This window comes from Poeciliopsis prolifica, unplaced genomic scaffold (assembly GCF_027474105.1).
Source record: "Poeciliopsis prolifica strain line A6 unplaced genomic scaffold, Auburn_PproV2 SCAFFOLD039, whole genome shotgun sequence".
NCBI lineage: Eukaryota > Metazoa > Chordata > Actinopteri > Cyprinodontiformes > Poeciliidae > Poeciliopsis > Poeciliopsis prolifica.
Window position 1 is genome coordinate 415,952 of NW_026562414.1, and position 13,597 is coordinate 429,548.

Below are 13,597 nucleotides of genomic sequence, written 5' to 3' on the forward strand. Positions count from 1 at the left end.
AAATAACTTTAGACAAAGCGGACTGACTTGACTTGATGAGATTGTGTATGTGTGTGTGTGTGTGTGTGTGTGTGAGAGACTTTTTTTTTTTAAGTGGGAGAAAGAGATTTAAAGAGGTTATTTGTTTCCAGGCGCAAAACATCATGCAAATCCAACCTCGGTGTTTCCATTTAGAATTTAAATAAAGAAAAGGAGAATAGAACCTGCTTTGTAGCCCGAGGGCACACGCGAACCTGGTGCTCTAAATGGCAAATAAAGCCTCTGTGTGTTTAGTGCAGCTTTTAATAGGGAGTAGCCTAAACTACACTGAAAAAAAAGTCATTAGGGACGAACTTAAAATAAAAATGAGGTGCATTTTAGGTCAAGTGTGGGCACCTGAGTCTTATCAAGAATAGGAAAGAGCATTGAAATGATACTCAAGGACGAAGAGCGAAAAGCTGTGAAAGCTGCTGATAATCACCAGCAGCACCGCTGAGCATGCGCTGATTCCTTCAAACTCAAAACCCTTACTGCACTTTATTTTCGCTGGCTTCGTGTTTCTGATTAAGTTACACCAGGAGTCACCAACCTCTCTGCGACTGAGAGATACTTCATGGGTACAAAGTGATACGAAGAGGAGCCAAATTGGTGTACACGGTGTACTTTTAATTATATCACTTAATGGCACAGATATAGATATGTGCCATACTATCTTAGACATATTCAACTAACTGCTAAATACTTTTTCCCTGACATTAAACAATTACATTACGACTATTTCCCGGATGTTTTTTGCTTTTGTTTTTTTTGTTTTGTTTTTTTTTTTTTTCCACTATTTTAAATTTGAATTTATTTGACATACATAATCTGCATTAATTTAAAAAGCTGAACATTTACCAGAATTAGACAGTTAGTTGTGTTTATTATGAATGTCTGAAGGAAACTGAGTTTCCACATCATATTTTTGCAAGAATTAATTAATTAAAAGTGAAAAGAAAATGCTGTGTTATTTTCGACTATTAGTTAATTAAACTCATCATCTGTTTGTATTTTCCTGTCACATTGATATGTTCCACAGTGGCGCAGCTAAAAGGGGACGGCCGCACCTCAGAGTCACACACATATTTTTTATGCAAGGAGTTAAGAGAGAGAATAACAAGATTTAGTCATATATTTATTCAGTTATTTACTTTTTTTATTCTACTTCTACTTGGATTACTTGCAGATTTGGAAGAGTTCTAGAAAAACTGATCCGACTTCAACAAATCACTTTATTCTTAAACTGTACTGATAAAAGAAACTTATGTTGGTCAGAAAAAAAATCTAAATAATTAAGATTTTCATTGTAGTTTAGTTTTGACCAACATCATATATTTGTTGGTCAAAGAGAAATATTTTGAAAACCATAAACACTAAATGTTACAGAGACCAAATAGAACAATTTCTTTATGTACTCTCATTAAAGCACATAAAGAAATTGACTTATAGACTATTAGGTTGTTCAAAAAATTATAATGACAATCAAGATTTTTATTTAGTGTTTATAGTCATTGAGAGTTTATTTTATTTATTTATTTATTTATTTATTTTATAAAACCTAAGTTTCAAAATTCAAATGATACACCTCCATCACACTAATAATGTGCCACATCAAGATTATTAGTGGTCCCCCATCTCACAAACCCTTGCATAATTTTCTAGAGGCACCCCTACTCGTGTTTAGCCTCTCACCTGCCAGAAATCCCTCTGCTATAGCACGGATTTATCTATTTCATCTGGAACCATCATCTCCACGTTAATGACTAAAACACAACAAGATCACATTTAAGCTTCACCGGCGCACGGCTAAACAAAAAAAAAGAAAAAAAAAAAAAAAAAAAGGGCTGCGCATACCTTGCGAGATAAAATCTGACACTCACGGTACGTGTCCAATCGCATAGCGACTCCAAACTCTTCCGCCCAATCAGAGCAGAGTAGAGGAGCACTGTGGGCGGGCGTTCGGCCGCTCGGAGAGCTGACGCAGAGATAGTTGAGGAGAGCTGGTTTGGTGGGCACCCAATGCCACTCGTTGCGCGTCTTGTAATTTGGAGAGGCGTATGCAACGCACGGCCCGTTCGCCTTTCCAGGTGGAAATCCAGGAGGAGCCGAGTGCAATTTTGAACCGGGACCACAGATACTGAACCCGGTTCAGGACAGGTGAAATTCCCAACAGGCTGCAGTTAAAGGGCCACGGGATCGATTGTTCTTCAAGTGCGGGGATCAGCGAACGCAAACTATCCGCTCTGGTAGGAATGAGTGCGCTCGCTTCATTTTGATGTAGCTGTTTGTTTCTCATTTCGTTGCGATCAGCTTTATAAAAGAAATGCACCACCGATCTGAGTGGACTGCACGCTGGTTCTGCGTGTTTGAGAATCCGTGTCGGGTCAAGTGTCACTTCCCTGACGCTACATCAACGATCTGTAGCATGGTGTGCTTCCTCTAAAGAAATGTTAGCAAATGTCACCCATCGAGAGATTATTTGCATGTTAAATTGAAAATGAAGGTTGGAGAAAGTCTTAAGACGGACGGGCCTGCGGCGCTCCTTTCATTAAAGCGAGAAATGCCAAATCTAAGATCATCAGACAGATTGATTTTACTTTCTCCTAAATATTAAAAAATAAGTAAATGATCTTTATTGTATGTGATTCTGCTCTTATATATTTATTTTGTCAAATAGTCATTTTTATTCAGGATGTATTACTTCTTTTTTTAAAAAAAAAAAAATAATGTGCAAGATTACAGCAGCTTGCAGCTTCTTGAAATAAGTTAAAGCCTAAAATTAAACATTGACTAAATGTTCAGCTGAGTAAAGTATCTGTTTTCTCTTGGAAAGCTATCCACAAAAATGTTTGTCTGGTTCTCTGTTTCGCAGGACATGGATAAAGGCCAGTGGCTGAAGCGAGGAGGCTGAACTCGGGATTTCCAGGGATGTTTACGCACGTTGGATTCACATGTTTACGTCCGTTCGTCGGCTATATATATATGTGTGTGTATATACATGTATATATATTTTTCTCAAGTCGATCTGAATAAAACAAACAAGACAATGAAAACGAAGCAAAGCCGACTGCTGCTGCTGTGAACCGCCGTTAGTTGAGACGCGTGAGGACATCCTACAGAGGCGCCGAAAATGAAGGAGAAATCCAAGACTGCCGCAAGGACTAGACGAGAAAAGGAGAACAGCGAATTTTATGAACTGGCTAAAATGCTCCCTCTTCCGTCGGCCATTACCTCCCAGCTCGACAAAGCCTCCATAATAAGGCTGACAACAAGCTACCTAAAGATGAGGATTGTTTTCCCGCAGGGTGAGCCATCTGAAGACAATTACGCGCCGCTTTCTTAAGCCAAATTAGCGATCCATTGCACCCATACACAGCTCTTTCTTGACGAAACTATTCATGCGACCGTAAATCTAACGGAACAGCTAAAAAAAGGCACACAAAATAAAAATAATGCAATAAAAACAGACCAAAAAATAGCTGAAGTCTTAAAAACTAACATCGCTCTTTCAATTATGTAGTCATGGAATCAACTGGTTTAAGAATAACATTCAGGGTAATCTATATTCTAATAAAACTAAATACATTTATCAAAACAGTCTTTAGGCTATAAGGAGGGGAAAAAATCCCAGGAGTTCTGATGCGAAGCCATTCTGTCATTGATCTACAGGGAGTCTTTACAAATGCATTATAGTTTGTTTGTAATTCACTGCTTTCAAATGAGGCGATCTGCCACCATCTTTTTACACGGGTCTCTGCAGGTTTCTTCTCATGTGTGACTGAGAATACCAATCAGTAATTAGGAAGGAGGCGCAGCGAGGCGTCTAGTCTCCTATAAGGCCGCGAAAGCAGGAGCTGGCTACAATTTTTTTTTCACCCCCTCATTGCCTGTCTTCTAGAAGACAAATTCAACAATTGATCTTCCATGAAATCTACAACTGGCTCTTTTTTTTTTTTTTTTTGGAACTTTCTGATATTTTCATCTCGCGATACTGAACGCAAGAGATGGAGGAAGAAATGAATGCTGTGTAGGAAAGAAAACCAAGTCAAAATAAAAAAGGAAATCTAGTCAAATTGGGGGGCATGACGCTAAACCTGTTTGCACAGAGAATAAGTTTTATTTACAGCAGTGGAAATGTATCCAGGATTACGAGGCTCCACTTGAATTTCTATTTTTTTGTGTAACCGAATTAATTGTTTTCGCCACTGACTTTATGCGCTGTGAATTTTATAAAATGATTCATTCGGACACGAAGCGGAAATTCTGAGATGACAAATCGTAGCGGCGACTATTTTATGAGTCTTTTCAGTCTTTGCACAAGTAGGGAGCGATTTCTAATCAGGGAGAACAAATGATTTTACTGTAAATTGGTCATTAAAACGGAAGCTTCCTCATTGCGCACGAGTGTGTGGGTCTCTGTGTGTCTGTGCTGTATTTACAAAACAACATTTCGTGTAATATTTTATACTAATATGCTTCCAATAATAATAATAATAATAATAATAATAATAATAATCATAATAATAATAATGTGACATGCTTTTGAAGGTCTTGGTGAGGCGTGGGGACACACGAGTCGAACAAGATCTTTGGACAATCTCGGACGGGAACTCGGATCTCATTTATTGCAGGTAGGTTTATCACAATGTCTATGTGCCGTGATATGGAGCCAAAGAACACGGGTTAAACTCAAACTAAAATGATAACCAACATCAGATCCTGGTGTTAAATTATTCATTTTTTATTATTATTATTTCTTTAGTATATTATATATTTTTTTAAAAAATCATGTCTTTCTGTATTTTGTCCTTGTGTAATTGTTTACTACAGACGTTAGATGGATTCATTTTCGTGGTGGCTCCGGATGGGAAGATTATGTACATCTCAGAGACAGCGTCGGTCCATTTAGGACTGTCTCAGGTCATTTTTCTCACATTTTTACTTTCAGATATTATTATTATTATTATTATTATTATTATTATTATTATTATTATTATTATTATTATTATTATTATTATTATTATTATTATTATTATTATTATTGAATTCCCATTGTTTTTTGTAGTGGCTGCTCTCCTCGGTACTTCTCCGTTGATTACTTGAGTTGTTCTCAACAGGTAGAGTTGACCGGGAACAGCATTTATGAATATGTGCATCCTGCCGACCATGATGAAATGACTGCCGTGCTGACGCCACATCAGCCCTATCACTCACATTTCGTACAAGGTATGCAGCCGCGTTTCATAATAAGAGCCCCTCACGCTGTTTGACAGGATTTACAATATGATGAGTCTCAAAAACAAACAGCAGATGTGTGTATTGGACTTGCATTATTATTATTATTATTATTATTATTATTTATTATTATTATTATTATTATTATTATTATTATTATTATTATACAAATGAGTACTTTAGGTGTTTTAAAATGTTTTTTTTTTCTTTTCTCTAGAATATGAAGTGGAACGTTCTTTCTTTTTGAGGATGAAATGTGTGCTGGCAAAAAGAAATGCCGGACTAACCAGTGGAGGATACAAGGTAGCACATTTTCAGAATTATTATTACTAGCTAAGAACTAATAAGACTGTAATATTACTGGGTTAGAATGTTTGTAAAATATGAACTCAAACGAATAGCCTTCACACATTTTTCTTAGCATTCTCAGTGTTTTATTGTGCCGTTATGTAACCTGGATTTTTTTTTTTTTTATAAAAGTGGTTATAGTTTAACAGTCATGCATTTAATATTTTTTTATAAGACTGTAATTTATGCAGGACACTTTTGACTTAAAATTCTGCTATTCCTGCTGGGATACATCTCTTGGGAAAATAATTTCACCTCACAATTGCTATTAATCTTCCTGCCATGCAACAGGTCATCCACTGCAGTGGCTACCTGAAGATCCGTCAGTACAGTCTGGACATGTCACCTTTTGAGGGCTGCTACCAGAATGTGGGACTGGTGGCGGTGGGTCACTCTCTGCCGCCCAGCGCTGTGACAGAAATAAAACTGCACAGCAACATGTTTATGTTCAGGGCCAGTCTAGACATGAAGCTCATTTTTCTGGACTCAAGGTATGGTGGGAGAACAAATTTTATGCAATTACGCTTCTGGACATAGATAATATTTATAGTAATACATGCATGTTATAATTGTGCATCAGGGCAAATGTGACTTTTATTTTCATCCCTTTCTGTGCACTTTGCATTCAGGGTAGCTGAGCTGACGGGTTATGAGCCCCAGGACCTTATAGAGAAAACATTATACCATCATGTCCACAGCTGCGATATTTTTCACCTCCGCTGTGCTCATCACCTTTGTGAGTTACACTTTTGTGTTTACCATAAGTAGTTCAGGCTCTTCTTAGTCCTTAACTTGTGCTGACAGTCACACCACCCACACAAAAACTCAGAGAATGCAAGCTGATAAATCGTTCATCTCCTTAGTGAGAGTATTTTAATTTTTTTATTTTTAACATCTCTTTCAGTGCTGGTAAAAGGCCAGGTCACGACTAAGTATTACCGTTTCCTTGCCAAGCACGGTGGCTGGGTCTGGGTCCAGAGTTATGCCACCATTGTCCACAACAGCCGCTCTTCAAGGCCTCATTGTATCGTCAGTGTCAACTACGTTCTCACGTGAGTCTCATTTGGGAGGGAAATGATTTAATTAGCATTTGCTTGTTTAAAACATTTGTTCAATTTATTTAATAAAAGTTAAACTCTGTTAGGATGCTGTTGTTGACATGACAGAAGTCAGGATCTTAAAAAAAAGGTTTTAATTAAAAATATTTAGCAAGATCAAAAAAAAATAATAATGTCATACACTCTCATTATCACACCAGAGGCTCTTTGTATCCTGAAGCAAACATTGTCCTTATTCGTCTGTAGCCTTTATGCAAAAATCAACCAAATGCTGCCACTGCAAGGTTGAGGCAGTTCTCTGTTATGAAAGCACAAAGCACACTCAGGCCCCTTCGAGACAGCAAGAACAAACATCAGGGTCCAACCCCATCAAAAACCCTCTACTGTCACAATCGATTGGGCAGTCTCAGGAAAGCAAAATCGATCAAACGGTAACCTGGAAATCAATAGCTATCTCATAGATGTAGCACATGTTGGATTTTACTTGTTAAGTTTGGTTGATCTGTGTGTGCTTGTGTGAGAGTGCATGCAATGTAAAGCCGTCTGAGTGTGTACGTGCATGCATGCCCATGGCTGAGGTCTAGGTATTGATTTTCTCAATGCAGTAAGGAGAAAACAAAGGAACTATATTAAAATGACAGGGAATTTCCTTGGAGATAATTAGGTATGACATGAAAGTGTCAGGACTCTGCACCCTGCGAAAGGTGCCAAAAAAAAAAAAAGTCTTTTTTTTTGTTTAAGAAACAAACAACTACTCAATCACCTAACTCAGACAGTGTTGTAACCCCACAAGAATCCATAAATAAATCATTCTTCCTGGTTGGCTGAAAGCTGTTTTTCAGACACAAAGTGCCCTGCTTTGGACCACACAGTGGAATTTGGCTATCATACTGAGTTTGAACAAAGGTCTGGCATTATTGGCTCAGGCAACAGTCGGCCATGACTCAGATAGGATTCAGAACGGGCCACTGCAACTGTACCTGCAAGAACAAATAGTGTTCATGTTGTGCACTGACTGTCCAAACACAGCCTTTCCCCCAAGGTGTTATAAAGGAGAATTGGGTCATATTTAGAGTTGTATTAAAGAGGCTGGCTCCAGAGGGTCAGGGATGGGTCACAAGGTTTAAAATGCCAGGCAGCTGGTATTTCATACTGTTGATGCGATAAGTTAAGAATAGGCTCATGTTTGCTGAACACTTGACACAGGAAGCCTTTTCTCTCCCTCGACAGCAACACTTGGAGTGTGCAGCTGCAGGACAGTTACTTATAGGGCTCACAAGCTAAATGGATGCATGCATGTGAAGAAAAGCTTTTAATAGGCATAGAAAATTTGTATCAGTTGCTTAATTAAAGACAGCATTTTGCAACAAAGGTCTTCAAGTGCATGTTTAGTTACAATATCTTTAGCACCATTGTGGTAAAAGGTGAACTGCAGAAATGAATAACTAGCCTTCCTCAGTTTGATGTCTTGTTCTATGGATGTTTTTGTACCATACGATGATTTTTGTATGCTATCTATGATATCTGCTGCTGATTAATCATTGATGACATCACTGGCTACAACACAGACACCACAGTTGGATAAAAAGTTAGTAGACTATATTAGAATCATTGTGACATAATTAAGTAACTTCCAGAGATTTAAAAACATTTCAGCTAAAGGAAGGCTAAAATATACATGAATGTTTAAAAAGAAGTGTGTATGAAACACTTGCTGCTCAATAAATCTGAACTTTATTTACACTTTAGACAAAGTTTCAAAATACATTTATTTATACTAAAAACTAAAGTTAAGCCTTTATTATGTCACAATAGAGTTTTGACATTTTATTCACATGTAATTTCCAGCATAATTTATAATTATTCATAACCCCTAAACTTTTATTTAAAAAGAATAAATAAATAAAATAAAAATAAAATTTCTAACACATTCACACTCTATGTAAAGAAAGCCAACCTGAGGCATGAGCAATCTTTGTGGCTGTTTAGGACCTAATGTTGACTTATGAGCAAACAGTAGTTAAATCCACATTGTACCGGTTTAAAAAGCATTAGTTTCACGCTGGACTTGAGTGGAATTTACGCCACAGATTAAAGTCTGCTTCTCGGCTATTGTAGCAATAGCCTGGCATTCCACATACATGTTCCTTAAGTAGTATATTTATTTTTATTTTTGGAGAATCTCACCAGATTTTGTGGAAGGGCAGGGAACTAAACTAAATCTGAAGTCTGTGACATTCTGTTGGAATGTCTACTGTGCTCTGTTGCAATGTAAATCATTACTTTACAAAAAGAAGATAGATGCTCCCCACAAGTCAATTAAATTTTGTTTGTTGAAATGTTCCAGAGATATCAACATGCAAAAGTAGTAAATAGCTAAATAAATCCTGGAACCAAAGTTAAGTGAGAGTTCAAATCTCAATTTAGTGCAAAAAGCAAAAGCAATTCAGTAGCACAGTTTATATATATATATATATATATATATATATATATATATATATATATATATATATATATATATATATATATATATATATATATATATATATATATATATATATATATATATATATGTAAACTGTGCTACTGATTGCTACTGAATATATATATATATATATATATATATATATATATATATATATATATATATATATATATATTCAGTAGCAATTCAGTAGCACAGTTTACATATATATATATATATAAAATATATATATAAAAATGTAAATTTCATTCGTATAATTTCCATCTTATTAATCAAAATAAGCTGTGTTCTTTTGTGTCTTTAATGATTATTTATCTGCTGAATGTTTTTCATATAACAATAATTTTGTGAAGTGAAAACTTGGATAAACCCATTTCAAGCAACATAGTTATAGTACTTGTCTTGAGTAAAGAGGCTTTAACACAAGAAAAATGCACATTTTTCAAATGCATTTTTTAAATTCTCTAGCTTTTCATACAAATTTCATTTTGCTTGAGTAGAAGCTGAACAGTATAATAAGTTGCATGGGAGTATTGCGATAATTTTAAAAGGCAAATGAATGAAGAAATTATAAAACATTGAACATTTTTCTTATCTAAGGCTTGAAGGTTGCAAGTTTTAGAACTTGCTTCTTAGTTATGTTATAGACACTGGAAGACCACAAAATAAATCATAGTCTGTAATAATTTCTAAACTTTAGTTTTCTGTCAATATCTAACATGTTTGTAATCTTTCTTTAAAGGGACACTGAGTATAAAGGAATGCAGCTTTCCTTGGATCAAATGAGCCCTACTAAACCAGCCTTCCCTTATGCTGACAGTCACAGTGAGGACAGAAAAATGTCCAAGTCCCGTCTGACCCAGTCAAAGGCGAAATCTAGAGTATCACCTTATCCACAGGTAAAAGCTTGTCTTATGGAGCTAAAATCAAAGAAAGTTTTTGTTCTTGCTTGCCAGAAACTTGTTAGAGACATTATTCAAACTGTGATGTTGTGTCTTTCCAGCAATTTACAGCTTTTAATCCAGAGCGTTCAGAATCTGACCAAGACAGCCAGTGGGGGGGGAGTCCCCTGACAGACTCAGCCTCGCCTCAGTTGCTGGATCCCAGTGAGGCTGCCGAGGCATCTTGCGCCTACAGACTGTATCCTGACTCCGGATCCCTGTGCTACGGTTTGGGTTTATCTGAAGACGATCTCGCCCACACCCAAGCTCACCCTCACACCACCACCTGCGACCGTGTCCGATGCCAAGGAGGCCGTTATTTCCTGGGGACACCTCAGTCGGGTCGAGAGATGTGGTGGGACACCACACGTTCTGTGCTGTCACTTCCAAAATTCTCTGTGGACAACAGTGAGGGCTATGAAATCACATCCTACCATGGCGCCATTCATGGTGAGGTGTTAGGGTTGAGACCACAACCATCTGTCTCTGAAAATAGCTCTGGCCTTGTTTCTCCTGGTAGCTTCCAAATGCTATTATGGGACATGCTAAGTTGTTTACGCTGTCTCTTGCCAGTGTGGCGATTGCTACCATCTGTTCAAAAATTGCCTGCAATTGAAAGCCAAGTTATTTCACATTTCACATCCTTAAACAGCGTAACAACTCCCCCACTGTGCCTCTATCAAGACATCAGATCATGATTCCATATGCACTGAAAGCAGGATTTTACACATTAGATGTTTGTTTATCCTTAAGACTGACTTCATTTTTCTGTGCAGGACGGGGCCACTGGGATGACGACAGTGTTGTGAGTTCACCTGATGGAGGTGGGTCTACCAGCGATTCGGGTGAGCGCTATCACGGTGACCAGTTCCAATCAAGTCCTCGAGAACCCAGCAAGATGGAGACCCTGATCCGAGCCACACAGCAAATGATTAAAGAGGAAGAGAATCGCTTGCAGCAACAGAAGGTGCTGCTGGATGTTTCAGGTCTCACCAAAACTCACAGTCCATGCTTCGCCTCCTCAATACCCCACCATTCTCAGCTCACCATGCCCAGCGTGGTGTGTCGTGGTCCAGGGGCTCCCAGCATCGACCTCCCATCAGAGCGCCTTCATCACCGGGATAGCGTCAAAGCGATCGGCTCCCACGACAACGACGAAAACACAACCAGCCCGGTGTCAGTGTCTCGCCTTAGCAGCCCCGGTTCTGACGGTGTCCCCAGGCCTGGCCTCCCTCTAACCAAAGACTACATGCCGACAGATTTGTCACCTCACCCTGCACAAGTCCACAGTAGTCCCCTGCTGTATCCAGCTCAGGAGAGGCAGCAGATGGAAAGGCAGGCGGCTTATGCTTTGACCGGGTACTCCCTGGAGCACCTGTATGACCCAGAGAACTTGCGGAGTTATTCTAGCCTGGCATGCGGAGGAGTCCAGTATGACGTGGCATCTCATGTGAGGATGCAGGCAGAGCAGATGCAAGGACACAAGGCCACCTCAGTTATCATTACCAACGGCAGCTGACAGTTTCTGGTGCAGATTGATTATGTTGTCTAAATGAGGATGGTACAGCTGATGGCCACATATGCGTGAATATCAGTGACCAGATGTCTGGTGCAAGAGACAATATGTTGTCAAAAGGATGCAAGACACCTTGTTGTTGGACTGATGTCGCCTTGGTGGTCCATTGATCACTGCTTGTAAATGTCAGGCTCTTGCATTACACCATTTTCCTTTCTTTGTGGTCAGAGGATGATATTCCAAAGCTCAAAGGAAATAATATTTATACACTGTGTGGCACTGGGAAAAAGTTTGCTCCACAACAGGAAGTTGCTGTTATTTTAACGGTGGTGAACTGTGCACTCTCCCACCAGAAGGCTGGTTAAACATCAAGCAAATGTTTCTGTCTCACTCCCCTCACGCATCGTTGGACATCTGAGTTAATCTGTCCAGGACATGATTTCCACAGACTGTAGGAAAATGTGCTGTGCCATTGCCCTTTTACCTGAAAATCTCCAAGCTCCTCAAACGCATTAAAGTGCAACAACGGAAAGATCTGCATTTCACTGTTGTAAGATGTCAATGTTTCCTTGTATTTATTAGTCGGTGGACTGTTTTTCTGCATGTTCCATTATTTTCAGTCGAAATAGAAATATTTTCTGGTGCAAATAAAACAGTTTCTGTGATTGGATCAGACCATCATTACCATAACAAATGAAAAAATAAATAAACAGCATAAAAAAACAAAAGGAAACATTTTTCTTTGACATGCAAATGAGCAAAATCTGCAGGCCAGCATGGCACAGAGTGAGAAGTTGGTTACATCCAAAACATGTGGAACAAATGAAGGTATTTTTATTTTTTGTTGTCTTAATTTTACCAAATTGAAAAGTATGCATTAGATTACAAAACTATTCTTCAACAGCTAGTTTTCTCAAAGCATGGCCGTCTAAAGGGATACAATAATCAGTACAGACTTTTAAAAAAAGTTTAGTTTCTCATTTAATTTTTTTTTAAATATAATCACATAATATATTCATTTTTATTAAAGAAAAAGTTTAAAAGTATTTATTAATTGGCTTAAAATGTGACCTTGATCTGAAAACTGCTGCAAACAAAACATCAATTATCTCAGCTGTTTATGTTTCATTCACATACACACAATGCTACTGCTCAAGACCTTTGACATTTGATAGAAGTATTGATGTATGTATAGTATTTAAGTTAAATTAGTTGTGTATTTTTTCTTGTTTGTTTCAATTTAATTTAATTTTTAACCTTTTTGTAAAACATTATAGTAAAGAAAGAGTGAGAAAAAAATACTGTTTGTTTTTTCTGTTATTTTTTTCTGCTCATTATGGCAAATAAAAAAATCTTATCACAAATCACAAAAGTATGCACAATTCAGCAACTCGGTCTGTACATTTCATTGGTGTTTAAGTTGATAGACCAAATGTTTAGGCTTGTTGTCCTGCTCAATGGTGAACCTCTGCCTCAGGCTCAAGTCTTTTAGTTGGTGTTTTTCCTTTATTTTGCTCCATCCATCGTCCCATCAACTCTTTGCCGTCCTCGCTCATGAAAAGCATCCTCGCACAGGGACACCACTTCATTTCAATGTGGGAATTGTGATGTCCAATGTTAATTTTTCATCATGAATAGCATCTTGTTTCATGTGTTTTGACAAGAGATTGTCGTCAAACTGCAAACTTAAGTCATGGCTTATTTTCTGCTCTGGCTTTTTCCATTCAAGTCTTCTATGAAGGCCCTATTCATCATCAGATTTTTCTAAATTTTGGATTTTCTGCAGCACCTCCCAAGTTACGACAAACTATTTGGCTGCATTTTTTTTTCTTTATATTAAAGTTGACATTACTGAGCTAACAGACGTTCCAAAACCTATTTATACTAATATTAAACTATACAAGTGGGGTGTATTGTGACTTATTTAGGGCTGCAAAAGTGAAAAGGGCCGAATACATATAACCATCAATCATTTCTTAAAATATTTTGGAAACAT

At 37.7% G+C, this 13,597-nt stretch overlaps 1 protein-coding gene across 1 annotated transcript; it reads left to right on the forward strand.

Moving 5' to 3' along the window:
- The first annotated feature begins 2,039 nt into the window (after nucleotides 1-2,039).
- Nucleotides 2,040-12,987, forward strand: sim1a (SIM bHLH transcription factor 1a). Its single transcript, XM_055054558.1, has 12 exons — nucleotides 2,040-2,264; nucleotides 2,891-3,323; nucleotides 4,567-4,649; nucleotides 4,849-4,938; nucleotides 5,136-5,244; nucleotides 5,471-5,556; nucleotides 5,893-6,092; nucleotides 6,231-6,337; nucleotides 6,506-6,653; nucleotides 9,887-10,043; nucleotides 10,148-10,535; nucleotides 10,862-12,987. Exons 2-12 carry the CDS (start codon nucleotides 3,149-3,151, stop codon nucleotides 11,602-11,604), a joined length of 2,286 nt encoding a protein of 761 aa, XP_054910533.1. The 5' UTR covers nucleotides 2,040-2,264; nucleotides 2,891-3,148; the 3' UTR covers nucleotides 11,605-12,987.
- Nucleotides 12,988-13,597: the final 610 nt, after the last annotated feature.